The sequence below is a fragment of the Periplaneta americana genome, chromosome 8 (assembly GCF_040183065.1).
Source record: "Periplaneta americana isolate PAMFEO1 chromosome 8, P.americana_PAMFEO1_priV1, whole genome shotgun sequence".
Classification (NCBI taxonomy): Eukaryota; Metazoa; Arthropoda; class Insecta; order Blattodea; family Blattidae; genus Periplaneta; species Periplaneta americana.
Window position 1 is genome coordinate 42,651,953 of NC_091124.1, and position 19,525 is coordinate 42,671,477.

Consider the following 19,525-nt stretch of genomic DNA (forward strand, 5'->3'; position numbering starts at 1 on the left):
TGTCTGTCTGTCTGTCTGTCTATCTACTTACTCACTTGCTTACTTACCTACTTACTGGCTTTTAAGGAACCCAGAGGTTCATTGCCGCCCTCACATAAGCCCGCCATTGGTCCCTATCCTGAGCAAGATTAATCCAGTCTCTATCATCATATCTCACCTCCCTCAAATCCATTTTAATATTATCTTCCCATCTACGTCTCGGCCTCCCCAAAGGTCTTTTTCCCTCCGGCCTCTCAACTAACACTCTATATGCATTTCTGGATTCGTCCATACGTGCTACATGCCCTGCCCATCTCATACGTCTGGATTTAATATTCCTAATTATGTCAGGTGAAGAATACAATGCGTACCGTTCTGTGTTGTGTAACTTTCTCAATTCTCCTGTAACTTCATCTCTCTTAGCCCCAAGTATTTTCCTAAGCACCTTATTCTCAAACACCCTTAACCTACGTTCCACTCTCAAAGTGAGAGTCCAAGTTTCACAACCATATAGCACAACCGGTAATATAACTATTTTATAAATTCTAACTTTCACAGCAGACTGGATGATAAAAGCTTCTCAACCGAATAATAACAGGCAAATCCCATATTTATTCTGTGTTTAATTTCCTCCCGAGTATCATTTATATTTGTTATTGTTGCTCCCAGGTATTTGAATTTTTCCACCACTTCAAAAGATAAATTTCCAATTTTTATATTTCCATTTCGTACAATATTCTGGTCACGAGACATACTGTAATCATATACTTTGTCTTTTCGGGATTTACTTCCAAACCTACCATTTAGACATATTCTAAGAGAAGAATTTGTGTTCTAAATGTTGGGTTTTTTAAGTGTTTCCTGTGTTTGTAATACTATGTCGAAATCTCTCCCACTATGGGAAAAGTCAACCCTTCGGCATTGATTTGTATTTTTTTTAATACAGAGATAATAAAATGATCATATTGGCGCCACATATGTGAAATGCACTGAAAATATATCCGTTACATATTAAGGGAAAACATTAGAATAAAATTTGCATAAATTGTTCCCAAAATTAACATTTATCCCTAAACGACCCTAATAATGAAATCCGTGGTTATAACACCAGGAATAATGAAAAATTGTACATACCTAAATGTTGTTGTTGTTGATGTTGTTGTTGTTTTCTAATGCCAGGCGTTTGACAATAAAGTCATTTGACCTCTTGCACTCCAATATTTTTCAAAGATATTGTCATGACCAGCCAATGAAGCACAGATTTTGAGGTGTTCCGAATCCATTTCTTGGTTTGAGTTGCACAGTGGGCAGTTAGGGGACTGATATATTCCAATTCTATGCAGGTGTTTGGCCAAACAATCATAGCCTGTTGCCAATCTAAATGCAGCTACAGACGATTTTCGTGGTAAATCGGGAATTAACTGTGGATTTTGATGCAGAGAGTTCCATTTTTTCCCTTGAGATTGTGTTATCAAATTTTGTTTGTTGAAGTCTAAGTATGTATATGTATATGTATATGTGAAATGTACTGAAAATATATCCTTTACATATTAAGGGAAAACATTAGAATAAAATTTGCATAAATTGGTCCCAAAATTAACATTTATCCCTAAACGACCCTAATAATGAAATCCGTGGTTATAACACCAGGAATAATGAAAAATTGTACATACCTAAATGTTGTTGTTGTTGTTGTTGTTGTTGTTGTTGTTGTTGTTGTTTTCTAATGCCAGGCGTTTGACAATAAAGTCATTTGACCTCTTGCACTCCAATATTTTTGAAAGATATTATCATGACCAGCCACTGAAGCACAGATTTTGAGGTGTTCCGAATCCATTTCTTGGTGTGAGTTGCACAATGGGCAGTTAGGGGACTGATATATTCCAATTCTATGCAGGTGTTTGGCCAAACAATCATGGCCTGTTGCCAATCTAAGTGCAGCTACAGACGATTTTCGTGGTAAATCGGGAATTAACTGTGGATTTTGATGCAGAGAGTTCCATTTTTCCCTTGGGATTGTGTTATCAAATTTTGTTTGTTGAAGTCTAAGTGTGTATATTTAATAAATCTTTTCACAGAGTAATACTTAGATTTAGTAGCAGGTCTGTAAGTAGCAGTGCTACCCTTCTTTGCTAAAGTATCTGCATTCTCGTTTCCCAGGATTCCACAATGGGATGGTATCCATTGGAATACAATTCTTTTATTGAGTGATATTAATTTAGAGAGCATTTTAGTTATTTCTGCTGTTTGAGATGAAGGTGTGTGTTTAGAGACTATTGATAGAATAGCTGCTTTGGAGTCTGACAATATAACTGCATTTTTTAATTTATTGATGTGGCATAGAAGATTCCTGAGACTTTCACATAGGCTACCTAAATGTAGACTTTGCATAACAGCTAACAACCATCATATTATGGTTTTCAAATTATATAATCATCTCCCAGTTCATGTAACAAGTTTGAATAGCTAGAATTTTAAGATAATTATATGTAACTGGTTGATAGATGCATTTTACAATATTGATGAGTATTTTAAGACTCTTTTTACATGTATTTAGTTTTAATTTCGAGATAAGGAATTATGTCATTCAAATTTATTTGCTTACAGACAATAAATAAATATCAATACCAATATCAGTATTTAGTACCGTTTCTCTTTTCGCAAAAATAATCACATGATTTAATTATATCACACACAATGTCCCTCTCTTGCTCAAAGATGACAGCTTGCTTTCGATCCATGGTTGTCATGAACACAATCTTTAATATTATTGATATTTCACTACAATTGAAACAAGTGACACATCGTAGCACTTCAAATTAGTTGGTCCTTTTCTCCACTATATGTCACCTTATCTTCCCGTCCTTGTCGCATAGCAACAAATGTGATACAGTCTTTATAGTCTAAGTTGTTTTCCAATGAGTTAAAGTTACAATTTTGAGTGTTACAACGTCTAGGTCTATGTGCTTTTTTAGAGAAAGATCAAAATAGGGACCAATACTGCAACAGCCAAGAGGAAGAGGCACAGTGGCAATATGACCTTCTTGCTTAATATTATCTTCCTGATTGAAACAGATTCATCTCCCTGAAAAATAAGAGAAGAAAAAGATTATTTTATCTTATCTTAGTGACATTACTACACATGTCAAATAATGATATCTTGGTTACCTTTATTTCATCCTGTGAAATAATTTGTTGCTTATAAACAAACATGTCACTTATATCCAATCGGTAACTTAACAACAAGGGAATTTTTACACCACACTAAGGCTTTAAACAATTCATTATGGCTAATTAATGATATCTAAAACAAGAAAAATAATTCTAATAATTACTAGGTTAAGATAAAACGTTGTACAATATTGGCAAAAAAACCGGACCGACCTTTGTAGCTGATTTCAGAGTCACAGATTCAAATTTTGCTAGTCACAAAACACATCCTTCTTGTATAATTAATTGTAACAATGAAATTTATTGCATTTGTTCGATTCTTACCGTCTTTTGTTTCCTTCAGTGCCTCAAACTTACAGACGAAAAAACTGAGACTTTTAATTTCACCTGGCATCAATATTACATTATTTTATACCTCTATTCGGCAAAGATAACTGAGTATTTTTACATTAAATAGCCGTACATACCTCTGGCTTCACTATCCATATTGAAATTACCACAGTTTGACACAATACACAGCACAGGGTTCTTTTGTATCAGCTACAAGGGTCGGTCCAGTTTTTTGCCACTGCTGTACATCGCACGTGACTAAAAGTCATTATGTGTTCGTGAGAGCTTATGCCACAAACGCTGTAGCGTTCTTGTCATATACTGTACAGCTCACCAAATATAATGATCAATATTTAAGTCACTTAAATGATAAATAAATTTTATAAAATTTTATTCATATTGTGTCATAGCTGAACTATCAGACATTAGCGCCAACAGTAGGGATTTGTATGGTTACATTCTCCTTGGAATCATCGTCCAAGAAATCCCAAGGTGTTTGTCTTCTGAGGAAGACGGTACTGTGCAAAAATTTGCGGGTTTTTTTGTACAGTCATATTTGGTATTATTTATTTATTTATTTATTCATTCATTCATTTATTCATTTATGTATTTATTTGTTTGTTTATTCAATTATTTATTTATTTACTTATTTACCTGTTTATTTATTTATTATTTATTTATTTATTTGATTTTTGTTCGTTTGTTCGTTTATTTATTTATTTATTTATTTATTTATTTATTTATTTATTTATTTATTTATTTATTTATTTATTCATTCATTCATTCATTCATTCATTTATTTATTCATTTATACATTTATTTATTTTTTTTATTTATTTGTTTTTTGTGTGTTTGTTTTTTATTTATATATTTATTCATTCATTCATTTATTCATTTATTCATTTATTCATTTATTCATTTATTTATTTATTTATTTATTTATTTATTTATTTATTTATTTATTTATTTATTTATTTATTTGTTTTTGTGTGTTTGTTGTTTATTTATTTATTTATTTATTTATTTATTTATTTATTTATTTGTTTGCTTTTGTGTGTTTGTTGTTTATTTATTTATTTATTTATTTATTTATTTATTTATTTATTTATTTATTTATTTATTTATTTATGTCAACATAAACAAGATAACCCAATTACAATGTCCATGTATAACTACAATATTAATTATTTAATACAAAGTTACAAACATGTATTTATGAACTTATGGGGACAAAGACAGTCTAATGACATAAGAATCATAAAACTATAAAGACATACAGGAGCAGTAGTACCGAATGATGAAAATCTACTTGCGTAACAGCGAGGCGAAACGGGAGTTCCCACAGTCAATGAGTTTCAACAGACTTTCTATCTCCGGCACGAAATCATCTGTTTTATATGCCTACTGTACAGCTCAACCTAAAAGCTTTGTACTACTTTAACCGAACGTCCAGTAAAGTAGGCGGAAATTTGTTTAATTAGTTTCAAAATAAAATAACCATCCTAACCCAACCCCATTCCAAAATCAATCAATAAAACAACACAGTCAGTCAACAACCTTCCTCACAGGAACAGGTCCTATATCTAGATGAGCCCTAGGGTCCGGAGCCCTAAGCCCTTCCTATAACGACTTCGGGGGCCCGTATTAGTCCTACGATTTCACCCAACCATATTTCTAATTATTGCAGATGATAGATAAAATTAGGGGAAGTTTGAATGATAGAAGGAAACGAGAGTATCCCGAGAGAAACACCCTCAGCTATGTCCTCCACAGATTCCATAATGATATGGCTGAGGATTGAACCCTGGCACCGCTTTCTCATAAAATTACGAACGATAGGGCATAGGGCTAGGGCTGATCACTTAACAAGGACGTAACTTTACTGATAAGTAATTGTAAAAAACTACTCAATATAAGTGTTATTTCGACAATAATTCACTCCAGTTTTCGTCTAAGGTCGTCTGCACCACGTCATGAATATGAGAAACACATTTAAAACTCCAAAAATTGAATAAAATAACATAAAATGAACATAGATACATTACCTGTCCAACTGTGATCCTTATTTCATTGGCATTGCTCTCCTGGATAGCAGTATTGAACGCCTCTGCAATTTGAGACAAATGTTCTTGTTGTTCCCTCACTGCATTCCTCGTAGATTCTGATATTCCCTGCCTGGGAGAGTGGATTTCTAATGTTTGCTCATTAAGCACACTGATATGCCTAGTTGATTCTGATATAGAAGTTAGGCTCTCTCCAGATTGCTTGGATGATTGATGTGCTTTGGATGTTTGACTAGGCATACTACTATCGACAAGTGAAGGTTCTAATGTAGATGTTGGCCTTCCTTCAGACTGCTTGGATGTTTGATGTGTATTGGATGTTGGACTAGGCACATTGGTATCGACAAGTGAAGGTTCTAATGTAGATGTTGGCCTTCCTTCAGACTGCTTGGATGTTTGATGTGTCTTGTATGTTGGACTAGGCACACTGGTATCGACAAGTGAAGGTTCTAATGTAGATGTTGGCCTTCCTTCAGACTGCTTGGATGTTTGATGTGTCTTGTATGTTGGACTAGGCACACTGGTATCGACAAGTGAAGGTTCTAATGTAGATGTTGGCCTTCCTTCAGACTGCTTGGATGTTTGATGTGTCTTGTATGTTGGACTAGGTACACTGGTATCGACAAATGAGGGTCCTAATGTGGATGTTGGCCTTCCTTCAGATTGCTTGGATGATTGATGTGTCTTGTATGTTGGACTAGGCGCACTGGTATCGGCAAGTGAAGGTTCTAATGTAGACGTTGGCCTTTCTTCAGACTGCTTGGATGTTTGATGTGTCTTGGATGTTGGACTAGGCACACTGATATGGACAAGTGAAGGTTCTAATGTGGATGTTGGCCTTTCTCCAGATTGCTTGGATGATTGATGTGTCTTGTATGTTGGACTAGGCACACTGGTATCGACAAATGAGGGTCCTAATGTGGATGTTGGCCTTCCTTCAGATTGCTTGGATGATTGATGTGTCTTGTATGTTGGACTAGGCACATTGGTATCGGCAAGTGAAGGTTCTAATGTAGACGTTGGCCTTCCTTCAGATTGCTTGGACGCTTGATATGCCTTGGGTGTTTGATTAGGCACACTAGTATCGACAAATGAAGGTTCTAATGTAGATGTTGGCTTTCCTTCAGACTGCTTGGACGCTTGATATGCCTTGGGTGTTTGATTAGGCACACTAGTATCGACAAGTGAAGGTTCTAATGTAGATGTTGGCTTTCCTTCAGACTGCTTGAATGTTTGATGTGCCTTGGATCTTTGACTAAGCATACTGGTATCCCATAGTGATGGTTGTAATGCAGATGTTGGTCTTCCTCCAGATTGAGTGGTTGATTGATGTGTCTTGGATGTTTGACTAAGCACACTGGCATCGAAAAGCGCGGGTTTTAATATGGATGGTGATCTCTGCTTTGTTGATTGAGGTGTTTTAGATGTTTGATTGGGTACACTGATATTGCTCAAAGACAACTGTTCGATGGTGGGTGTTGGTCTTTCACCGGACTGAGTGGATTGCGGTGGTTTTGATATTTCATTAGTCATATTACTACAACTACTTCTCCATAACGATGGTTCCAGTGTGGTTGTAGATCTTCCTCCAGACTGCACGGATGGCTGAAGTGTTTTTGATGTTTGATTATGACCACTCTTAGTTCCCCGCAAAGATGGTGTCGCTATGTTTGTTGGTTTCTTTTCGTGCTGATTTTCTGATTTTTGTGTTTTTTGTTTTTTATTTGGCACACTGGTGGTGATCCACCACGATGGTGATGCAATAGTTGTTAATTTTTCTTCAGACTCAATGGTCGATTGCTGTGTTTTTAATGTTTTATTAGAAACATAGGAGGTAGTACCAACTAAAGATGGTGTTACGAACGCTAGAGTTCCCTCCGCATGTTTTCGTTTGCTATTCAGTGTGGTTTTCATAGCTGAAAGATTACGACGCTTATTCCATCTTCTTTTATTTCCCAATGTGATTGCCATGGCTGCAGGTTTGCTGTGTTCATTTTTCTGCTATAAAACAAACAACATGATATAATTAGTTTCCGAATGTCCTATTCTGAGCCGATTTCAACATTCTCACTTAACTGTAATCAAGTTTTTAACGTACTATAAATACCAAATAAATATTCCAAATATTTCACTAACACAATCTGGTATTTAACAGCAATTTAAAATGTATTAACCTCAATTCATCAATATTTGATTATTAAAATTCTTAAAGTTGCTTAGCAATAGGACTACATAAAATAAAATTCGACCAAATATACAAATTTTGATTTTATATGAAGAATAGCTTCATCTATGTAAATATGATTAAAGAAAACCTCATAATATGTCGACAAACAGATGATCTGTTTTTTACTTTTAAGTGGTCATGCGCTCTCTCGGGATATTTAACTGTAGAAACGTCTTTTCTCATTTCTGCAGAACAAAATGTTCTGTATTTTTCATTCTTCAAATTGCAGTAAAATTTTGCGTAATGTGTGTGACATAATGAAACCTAAGAACGAATATTTGGGAAGGCGACTTTTGACCCACCCTGTATAAGAAAAATATCACAATCTCAGTTTTCTCATTCTGAATGTGTAAGTGGTAAGTTTCGTGAACTTTAACGAGGAAGAAGAAAGCTACTGGCTTTTATTCAGTAAGACAGAAGCCACCACAAACAAACGAATGCATGCATCACCTCGTAAAGGATGGAGTCAAGTTCACTTTTCCAGTACAAGTCCCATGTTTCTCTTGCTGGGGTGTAATACCGGAAAGGAATCCCTGTTGCTTGCGCCAAGACATTCCATTCGCGTCCTGTGAAATTACATCGCACAATCATACAGGGTGGATCTAAATTCAACCGACAAACTTTATTCACTGATAGGAGACATCATTTATCATTTAAAGTGTTCTGAGGTAGTAAACCACATACCGGAAACCCTTTGTTTCTTAGCAACAAGACGCAAAAATGTCCAGGGAAGAATCCGATAACAAAATAATTTCGTGTAGGATATAATTATACGGTCATACTGTACATAACCTCAGTCCATTACCCAAACAGTGTAGCATATTTTCCAACTGACTTACGTAGGTACTTTGACAATGCTTTTTGTGGTAAATGGATTGGGTGTGGTGGTCTAGTATTCTGGCCTGCTAAGTCTCCTGATCTAAGCCCGTTAGAATTTTTGTGTGTGGGATCACATAGACGGCCCAGTCCAATAGTTTAGTAGAAATCGCTGTACACAGACAGACTAGTACTAAAATTATTATATTTCATTTACATCATTCCCTGATAAATTGACTCGTAGTTACTGAATATGAACACAATCTGTCCAATAGTTTAGTAGAAATCGCTGTACACAGACAGAATAGTACTAAAATTATTATATTTCATGTACATCATTCCCTGATAAATTGACTCGTAGATACTGAATACGAACAAAATCCGTCCAATAGTTTAGTAGAAATCGCTGTACACAGACAGACTAGTACTAAAATTATTATATTTCATTTACATCATTCCCTGATAAATTTACTCCTAGATACTGAATATGAACAAAATCCGTCCAATAGTTCAGTAGAAATCGCTGTACACAGACAGACTAGTACTAAAATTATTATATTTCATGTACATCATTCCCTGATAAATTGACTCGTAGATACTGAATACGAACAAAATCCGTCCAATAGTTTAGTAGAAATCGCTGTACACAGACAGACTAGTACTAAAATTATTATATTTCATATACATCATTCCCTGATAAATTTACTCCTAGATACTGAATATGAACAAAATTCGTCCAATAGTTCAGTAGAAATCGCTGTACACAGACAGACTAGTACTAAAATTATTATATTTCATTTACATCATTCCCTGATAAATTGACTCGTAGATACTGAATATGAACAAAATCCGTCCAATAGTTCAGTAGAAATCGCTGTACACAGACAGACTAGTGCTAAAATTATTATATTTCATTTACATCATTCCCTGATAAATTGACTCGTAGATACTGAATATGAACAAAATCCGTCCAATAGTTTAGTAGAAATCGCTGTACACAGACAGACTAGTACTAAAATTATTGTATCTCATGTACATCATTCCCTGATAAATTGACTCGTAGTTACTGACTATGAACAAAATCCGTCCAATAGTTTAGTAGAAATCGCTGTACACAGACAGAATAGTACTAAAATTATTATATTTCATGTACATCATTCCCTGATAAATTGACTCGTAGATACTGAATATGAACACAATCTGTCCAATAGTTTAGTAGAAATCGCTGTGTATAGACAGACTAGTTCTAAAATGATTATATTTCATGTACATCATTCCCTGATAAATTGACTCCAAATCCGAGCAATAGTTTAGAAGAAGTCTTTTACGGAGACAGATAGACAAAAGGAATGTTAATACTTCTTTCTCGATGTGAAAACTTGTATTAGGCTACTCTTCGTATAAATAGAAAGTGGAAGTGAACAAGATCCAGTTTAATTATTTTCTGATATCAGGCTTACTTGTAAAGACGCGGAGAGTGATGTCAGGAGAGGCGTTCAATCGCCGCAGACCCTTTCGTTGCATCTCATACTGTCCATGGAACACACAGCTGAACACCAGGGTAATTTCGCAGCCTTCGCGCAACTTGGAGAACTCGAGGATGAAATCTGCGCATCTGGCGCAAGGCGAATACGACAGATACAGATCAATAGACCTGAAAAACATACACAAGTTATATACATTATATTTTCCACTACCTACAAGCAAAATTTGATATACCTGTGGTAATTCAAACATTGAAAACACGCCCTGACCGGAAATAGCATTTCTTCTCTTATAGCTACTGAGAGTGAATTGCTTGTTTTTCTCAGATAACAAATTAATAATGGAGATAGTATGAGTATTAGTAAAATTAACATTACATTTGTGTGAAAGAGATATAATTGTTTCTGAATGCTATTTTTCTTAGTTTCTAATTCTATAGATAAATATTACTAATAACATATTTACTTACTTACTTACTCACTCACTCACTCACTCACTCACTCACTCACTCACTCACTTACTTACTTACTTACTTACTTACTTACTTACTTACTTACTTACTTACTTACTTACTGGCTTTGAAGGAACCCGAAGGTTCATTGCCGCCCTCACATACGCCCGCCATCGATCCCTATCCTGTGCAAGATTAATCCAGTCTCTATCATCATATCCCACCTCCCTCAAATCCATTTTTATAAATTATCCTCCAATCTACTTCTCGGCCTCCCCAAAGGTCTTTTTCCCTCCAGCCTCCCAACTAACACTCTATATGCATTTCTGGATTCGCCCATACGTGCTACATGCCCTGTCCATCTCAAACGTCTGGAGTTAATGTTCCTAATTATGTCAGGTGAATAATACAATGCGTACAGTTCTGCGTTATGTAACTTTCTTCATTCTCCTGTAACTTCATCCCCCTTAGCTCCAAACATTTTCCTAAGAACCTTGTTCTCAAACATCCTTAACCTATGTTCCTCTCTCAAAGTGAGAGTCTAAGTTTCACAACCATACAGAACAACCGGTAATATAACTGTTTTACAAATTATAACTTTCAGATTTTTCGACAACAGACGGGATGATAAAAGCTTCTCAACCGAATAATAACAGGCATTTCCCATATTTATTCTGTGTTTAATTTCCTCCCGGGTATCATTTATATTTGTTACTGTTGCTCCCAGGTATTTGAATTTTTCCACCTCTTCAAAGGATAAATCTCCAATTTTTATATTTCCATTTCGTACAATATTCTCGTCATGAGACATAATCATATACTTTGTCTTTTCGGGATTTACTTCCAAACCTATCTCTTTACTTGCTTCCAGTGAAATTCCCCTGTTTTCCCTAATCGTTTGTGCATTTTCTCCTAAGATATTCACGTCATCCGCGTAGACAAGAAGCTGATGCTACCCGTTCAATGCCAAACCCTCTCTGTTATCCTGGACTTTCCTAATGGCATACTCTAGAGCAAAGTTAAAAAGTAAAGGTGATAGTGCATCTCCTTGCTTTAGCCCACAGTGAATTGGAAACGCATCTGACAGAAACTGACCTATACGAACTCTGCTGTACGTTTCACTGAGACACATTTTAATTAATCGAACTAGTTTCTTGGGGATACCAAATTCAATAAGAATATCATATAAAACTTCTCTCTTAACCGAGTCATGTGCCTTTTTGAAATCTATGAATAATTGATGCACTGTACCCTTATACTCCCATTATTTTCTCCATTATCTGTCGAATACAAAATAGCTGGTCAATAGTTGATCTATTACGCCTAAAACCGCACTGATGATCCCCAATAATTTCATCTACATGTGAGTTAATCTTCTCAAAAGAATATTGGACAAAATTTTGTATGACGTCAAGATAATAATAATACGGTAATAATAATAATAATAATAATAATAATAATAATAATAAAGCGTATTATTTCAGACCTGTATATCCCAACATGGCTATCATATTTCTGTTATAACTGTGAAATAACATTTTTATTTCTCAGAAAATAATTGAACAGCTCAGTCAAAGAAAAATAAAACTTTCTTTGTCTCTAAAATCAGTTGAGTTATTGCTTGTTTTATATGAAGGTAGTAGAAAAAAATATTTTATTGAATTCAGTTGTTACTCTGGGGTGTCATGGCTTTTCTCCTCTTCTTCTATGTGTTGGAGGGCCGTGATTTCAGCGTGGTCTCCAGTACGAAGCTGGCTATGTTTCCAGACAGTGATATCTTCCTGCTCGAATTGCGCCTTTGCCAACACCACGCAAGTCTTGCGGAATCTGGGACGCCCATTCATGTAAAATTCATTCCACCTGCTTTTGAACAAAGGGCGGTCCTCTGGTGGAATAACCTGCTGCTGTTGAGCGGAATTACGGCGTCCTTTCGCGGCGAAGGACACATAATCTCTTCGTCGGAAAATCATTGTTCTTTGTGGCATAGGAGAACTCATGTTTCATGTAGCTTAGATCAGGCTCGTTGCTAGGTAGCCCAAGGTATGGAAACGATACGATAGCACATGGAATCCTAAAAGAAAGACATGCATGGAAATGGCGATTGTCAACTGAGCAGTGTAATGGGATGTTACATCACTCATACTCAAAGTTCAGCTTCAATTATTTAAAATTATTCTGTGTGACTGTAGCATATATAATTATGTTTTCGTATGATTTTACTGCATGTTTATACATAGTTTGATTTTTCCTTATCTCTTATGTATTTGTGGTGGTATGTAAGAGGAAGCTTTATTAATAAGGCTAGGATTTTGATAAAATTGCATCTTTTTTCTAGTAAGCCAGCAACATTGCTGCTTTAGTATTTATATGTTATGTGATAAACTGAGTGTTTTAAAACATATCTGTTGAGGAATTTTTTTGCATTTTTTACATCTTACAACTCATAAGAGCATTTTTTGTTTTATTCGGTAATTTTTGGAGTATTTTCATTTCATTTTAGCCATAAATCCCCATTATTAATGTAAAATACTATTTATTTCCTTTGATAAATCTCTACATATTTTTTCAATTAATATCCATTATTCTGCATATTATTTTAATCTTTTTTCTACACAAATATTGCCATTTTAACGTAGTACATCCCACATAATTGATCAGTCCAACCACCCCTTCAATACAGATTCCTCTACGCCTGCTAGTTCCGGATAAGAGTGGCCTTGTGGTAGACTACATGGAAACTACATCAGGTAAAATAATTAATTAAAGTGTACTACTTAGAAAAAAATTATGTAAAATTAGATAAAGTTGAATGTTGGTACTAGAATTTAATTTAATTACTAGTCTAAATATTAATATTCTTACTAAGCCAATTATGTAAGATCAATTTTTAGTGCATTTTAAGGGCATTTTTGAAATATTTTTAGTTCATAAATGCGTTGTTTTAGGACATTTTTTATGACTTATAGGTCATCAAAATCCTAGCCCTACTTATTAACTACACCAGAATGAATAAACACAGAGGAATTCGAACTCCAGACTGTCGCTTGACATTCTTCTTCGAACACAGCATCAACTACAAGTCAGTTAATGAATAATGTGTAGAGATACTTTATCAATTGAAAAGTCCTTATCTAATCCAAAACCAAAGATAAACTTCAAAATCACGTTTAAGATAACTCAGATACCAGACGTGCTGGATAAAGTCAACAAAGGAGAACTTAATACAGATCAAGAATCGGCCGTGAATATTTCATACGTGTTTTTTTTTTTTTTTTTCATCTTTCCAGCTGTTTATCTCGAAAACAACGGTTCATACAATTTCGAAAAAAACAATCCTTAGAAGTAAAAGAAAAATGGCATTAGTTATTTTTAATTTAGTTGAAGCTATCAAGGTCATTTCAAGGTCAACTTAGTTTGTTACTGGAATCCAAACTTTTTCTTCAAATTACGATTTTACCCCTCTCTAAAAAAACTTTTGTCTGTAACGTATTTTTAACAAATCGTTATTTTGTTTTTATATTCAATCGAATTGAAAATCGCTTGTACGCGAACAAATTTTTCTTGCAATTTCAATACTTTACAGGAAAACATGTCAAAGATTGATCGACATTGAAAAAGATTTGACAAGATTTTAAATCACGTGCTTCAAGTTCATTGTAACTTATGTAGGTCTACCTAACAAATTTTACAATATAAATATATAAATCCTTAAACAATAACTAGGCAATAAAAAAAACAATATTTGTATTACTTAACTGTAATACGAAGACTATTACGATTTCATAATGTTTCAAAACAAAATAGACCTATTTACTATTAGTATTCGCCTAGGTTATGGGTTAGAACCTTCTTTATCCAAAATATACATGTAGGCTAAGTCTTATTGGTATTTAACTCGAGATATCTACCTTGCAATTTCCTCATACACATTTTTCGTCATATTATTATGGTATTCTATAAAATTCACGGCGTAAGCATATAAGCATGGGTTTAATTAATATAATTTATATACTATTAAGTTATTTATATCAAATAAATAACAACTTCACTGAAAAAGTGTACAACCAGCTTTGGTCGGATTTCTTTTGTTTATCTCTTACATAAATCCGATCGTCAACTTATTAAAATAAGTAGGCCTACTAGCGTCTACTATTAATCGTTAAAGCGAATGTTTATATTTTATTTTTGAAATCCGTAAGTGGGCTTAAGAAAGATTATTAAGTAAGATGTAATAAGGACGAAGGATATTTAAATGTGGGTCTACTGAATACTTGTTTACCTGAATCAGGCTGAATGCGTAGATAATGACTTGAAGGTTTATCAACACTTCCACGATGCAGCTAGCCAATACTAACTACTGATAGGACGCATCAAACCGCATGATTACTGGTATCTCGATCGATATGATAAAGAAGGGGATTTTCGCTTCTTTCTCGTCGCTGCCTCAATTCTTCTCTCTGATCACGTGACACTAACATTTTGTAGTATTAAGGAAATCTGGAAAGTGCAAATGAAAAAAGCAGCTACTACTGTAGCTACATGACCTTCTCGTCTGTTGTTTCCATAATATATTATATCATAGATATAACTAGATGTCGGACATTTTCCTTTTTGTTTATTTCATTCCTGTTTACGTAAGTTAGAGAATTTATCCAAAATCCATGTTTTGCCATTTAAAAGCGCCGATCAACATTTTACTTTAGATGCCTATTTTACGTCGGAATAGGGGCCTATTGTCACTTATTTTTAAAATATGATGAGTGTGTTACATATTTCGTCCTTCAGAATTTTCTCTTCATTACAATTAATTAATCTATTACCTAATTTAAGTAGGCATTTAAGTTCATTACATTAATCAGTATTCTTGTACCGTATAGATATTTTTCTGCCTTTTTTTTTTACAAAGCGTTCATTTCAAAACTTTCCAGTCTAAATAACTATATAATTTAAACAGGATTTAATTAAACAAAAAACACGTAAATCTAAATATTGAGGGGGAAGTTTGAAACCTATTTTAATTGGATATTACTTTTCATCTCATTACCCCCAGCCTCCTCCACTCCGAAATTTCAAATGGCACCCTTATCTTGTGATACTTAAATTTGACATTTGTTTATATATATCTCATCCAATTGTTTTCGCAACTTCTGTTTTCTATCGTCGCCTGACAACCTGGATTGTTGTTATTGTTATTATAACTGAAGAGAATAAAACTACAAAGACTATTGAGCATTTCATTTAATAGTTGTGCTTGTGTATTAAATTATTTTAAAATGGTGTATACTCTTTAAGAGAGAACAGAAATCATCCTTATTGATTAAATTTAGGAAATTACACAAAATAAACCCTCTTTTCATCCTGCAATCAATTGACAATAAAAATACAGGTTGCTAGACAACGATAGAAAACAAAAGATGCGAAAACAAATGAGATGTATAAATATTATTGAGTGCTCTTTGAAATGTAAGTATCAAAAGATAAAGGTACCATTTGAAATTTCAAAGTGGTGGTGGCTGGAGGTGAGGGGGTGGAACCTAATAACCAGTTAAGACTGGTTTTAAACTTCTCCCCCCACCCAATGTCTAAATGGACGTGTTTTTTTGTTTAATTAAATTCTATTTAAATAATATAGTTACTTAGACTGGGAGATTTTTTGAAATGAACACTCTGTATAATGTTTTTGTTGTAATATTACGTAAGTCTTTCTCCCTCTGGTTCAATGGAAGAGAAGGCCAATAGAAAAGCGTTCTGTAAGTATGCCCAGATAAGACTGACGTCCTATATATAGGATCCGAACGTTTTATTTTTTTAACATTGCTGTGTAAGATTTTCCTAGTCGGCAATCATGATACCATAATCCTTATGTGTTATAAATTGCCTCCAATTTTTTTTTCTTATATTTAGTCTGTCATAGTCATTGTTATTAACATATTTGTGTGAAACGTCCGGTGTCCTATATATAGGACGTCAGTCTTATCTGGGTTAATGAAGAAGTTGATTGATGGAGACCAAGTTTCACGACAGATGGAAGGATAATTTTCTTTGAGTACGGTACTGCGAAAAATTCGTAATTTTTACTGTATGTTTGTGTTTTTATAATATATTTCTGGTAGTTTGTTATGTATGAAGGTATGAAATAGTGATATCACTGCTTCAAGCATGAATAAATCATGTAAAGGCAGTGAATGTCATTAATGCAGATTTCTTTCAAGACATTTTAATGTAAAATCAAGTTTGAATTCTTTCTCATTTTTCGCGTAATCTTAAGCTGGAAAACAGAACTGTAAATTGTATGATTTCATTTCTTTCATATGCATTTTTTTTTTTGTTTAAAAATGCAATTGAATCAAATTTAACAATAGAATTTAATCTCTTCATTAGCTATGTGATTTTTAAGGACTTCGGTTTAATAATTAATTTGTTTTATAAAGAATCAGATTAATATTTGGACCGATAGATTGAGCTTATTTTTTCACAGGTAAAATGTGAAAAGAAGTGGCATTTAAAGCATCATATAAAAACACAACTGCTGATGTTAAAAAAAAAGCATCACAGCATAATAAAAGAATATATTGTTTTATACACATTTTTAATATTAGTTCCCATTTTAGCGCCTATTTGGGATGTTTTAGTGCCGTTTTGCCTGGTTATTTATTTTTTTGAAGGTTTTAGCGTTTTAGGGCCGTATTCATAGACATTCTTAGCGCGGGCTTTCGGTGGGTGATCAGCGAACTAACGTTTTTCGTATTCATAAACCAGTGTCAGCGATATGATATGATATGAATCCTGTTTAGCACGCTCGTAGATCGGGCTAGCGAAATGTCTATGAATAGCACCCATAGGTTCTTTTTGTTAATTTTAATTTGCTCATATTTGTTTTAGTTTGTTTAAGCCGAGTTTGATCTGTTTAGACTAGTTTTATACAGATATGTATATTTTTTTTACTAAAATTTTATATTTTTTTCACGTGCATGTAGGCCTATAGTTATCGAATACGAAATAAATTCTTTCAAGAGGGACAAAAACAATGTTTATTGCGCATGCGCCCATCCCGAGCACATACTGTCTCCAATGCAGCCAATATGAACTGCATACACGCGAAAGTCGCTACACATATTTACTAAAAATGCCCCTTCTAGCCTATTATTGTTTCTCTCCGTATTTCATTTTTAATATGATCGTGGACTATCTTGTTTAGAGACATAAAAATACTCATCTTTTGCTCACCATCTTTCTATAGTTGTGATTGCGAATGTTGGCCCTATTGGCAACACTGGTAATGGCGGGAGAGTCAAGGATAAATCCTGAACGAAGTTGTGTACTGTACAGGAATGTGTGTGGAATTAATCGTGAAGTGTAAAGATTACATACTTGCGGCGTAGATTACTGTAAGCCGTAATTAGTGAACAATATTATGTCGATAAAATAGGTAGTTATTATAATACCGGTGCATAATGGCAGACGACATGTGGGTTATCACACCTCCTTTGTCACCCAACGCTGGTAGAAGATCTGTTATTACATCTGGAAATGGTAATTTGCATTGTTGTTCCAAATAATATTTGCATTATAGTTCTGTTCCACAGTTCAGAGACTTTATTCCTTGTTGAAAATCAAAGTTGACATGTTAGGTTAGGGAAGATTGTTTATATAATTACCATAATTATTATAATAACAAAACTAAGATAAGGGCCTATTGGTTAACAGTGACAACTATAGATCTGAAGAGAAAGAAGAATATAGGAGCTAAATGATAAGCACAGGAACGCCATTTCATAGCATTTTGTATAAACATTCTGGTAATAACGTAGAAAATGAAAGGGAACGGCTCCAGTTAGCTGCAAGGAAAATACCAATTTTTACTACCCTTCATTTGTATTATATTTTCTCTGGACCAAAAATATAATACAACTGGAGTAAATTAGTATTTTACCGTAGACCAAGTTTGTGGTAAAAAGGTTTAAGTGCCGTACATTTTGTTGATATAAGAATTCTTTCATATGACCCTCCCCTATCTTATCACTTTTTCGTTGCTGCATTGTGTCTCATCTGAAATTTTTGGTTCTAGGTGAAGGGTTCCAGTTTCATTGCTTTACTTGTGCTGGAGAAGCAAGTCGTAAAGATATGAAGCTTCACCCAAATGGGTACGTTATGAATGGAGAGCTGAAATCTTTCTGTGACCGTTCTTCACTTTTAAATGGATTGGGGAGGAATCCGATGGTTCTTTTTGGAAGACATTTTGATCAAGATGCATCATTGTTGTTCAATTCCAAGTTATTGTTTCACATAGCGAGGTAAGTGAAACTTGTAAGTTTGGTGTAGACTAGAACGTGATGTCGCCTCTATTGCAGAAGATGGTGGCTGGCTGATGCTTACTACATAATTGGGTAATTCTCCACAATAGCTACACCAAACAAGACAATTTTCTTTTCTTTCACTGGCTTTTGAGAGAGGTATACAGTGATAAATATTCCACATCATGGTCTAAGACAGTCATGGTGGCAGCTGCCACAGGTTTGCATGGAATGCGTGCTGGTTCGAGTCCTCAAGGGGGGGAAGAAATTTTCTCATGCAATTTCGGCCAGTGTAGGCCCTATGGGACCAGTGCCCACCCAACATCGTATGCACTTGGGTAGCTACATATCCAGTTACAAACAGCAGCTACAATGGCTGAAGGGATCACCGTGCTAATCACACGCTACCTCCATTCTGGTTGGATGATCATTCACCCCTGCTTCGGCATGTGGACATGGGGCCTGCAGCCAACTAATAGGTCTGGGCCCCTTAAAGGGCTGTAGGGCCACGAATTATTATTATATTATATAGTGGTAAATACGTGGTTTTAGTTTGCAGTCACAAATAATTTCAACATAAAAATCGTTTGATACCTACCTGTATACATTCTAATACACTGTTGTAGTCTCTTCCCCTCACTTGTTACTGATTACCAACATAACCTACGAGAGGTTCAGGACGAATTACTAGGGAAATGATCAGGTTCCT

The 19,525-nt window shown here is 34.5% G+C and overlaps 2 protein-coding genes across 3 annotated transcripts in view; one reads left to right on the forward strand and one right to left on the reverse strand.

The window, feature by feature from the left end:
* Positions 1 to 1,995: 1,995 nt before the first annotated feature.
* On the reverse strand, positions 1,996 to 14,909 carry LOC138704688 (uncharacterized). 2 transcript variants are annotated; one of them, XM_069832821.1, is made up of 6 exons: positions 14,802 to 14,909; positions 12,197 to 12,593; positions 10,047 to 10,240; positions 8,221 to 8,336; positions 5,526 to 7,541; positions 1,996 to 3,064 (listed from the first exon to the last, which is right to left on the reverse strand). In XM_069832821.1, exons 2-6 carry the CDS (start codon positions 12,517 to 12,519, stop codon positions 2,951 to 2,953), a joined length of 2,763 nt encoding a protein of 920 aa, XP_069688922.1. In that variant the 5' UTR covers positions 12,520 to 12,593; positions 14,802 to 14,909; the 3' UTR covers positions 1,996 to 2,950. The 2 variants fall into 2 exon arrangements, with proteins under 2 accessions (XP_069688922.1, XP_069688921.1); XM_069832820.1 differs by having other exon boundaries at positions 5,526 to 7,544.
* Positions 14,910 to 17,801: 2,892 nt separating this feature from the next.
* The window catches only part of LOC138704684 (protein MMS22-like), a 49,354-nt gene continuing 47,630 nt past the window's right edge, over positions 17,802 to 19,525 (forward strand). The window contains exons 1-2 of the mRNA XM_069832814.1: positions 17,802 to 18,055; positions 18,591 to 18,816. Of these exons, the coding sequence (XP_069688915.1) occupies positions 17,977 to 18,055; positions 18,591 to 18,816 (305 nt within the window). The 5' untranslated portion in view covers positions 17,802 to 17,976. The remainder of the gene's footprint in view (positions 18,056 to 18,590; positions 18,817 to 19,525) is intronic.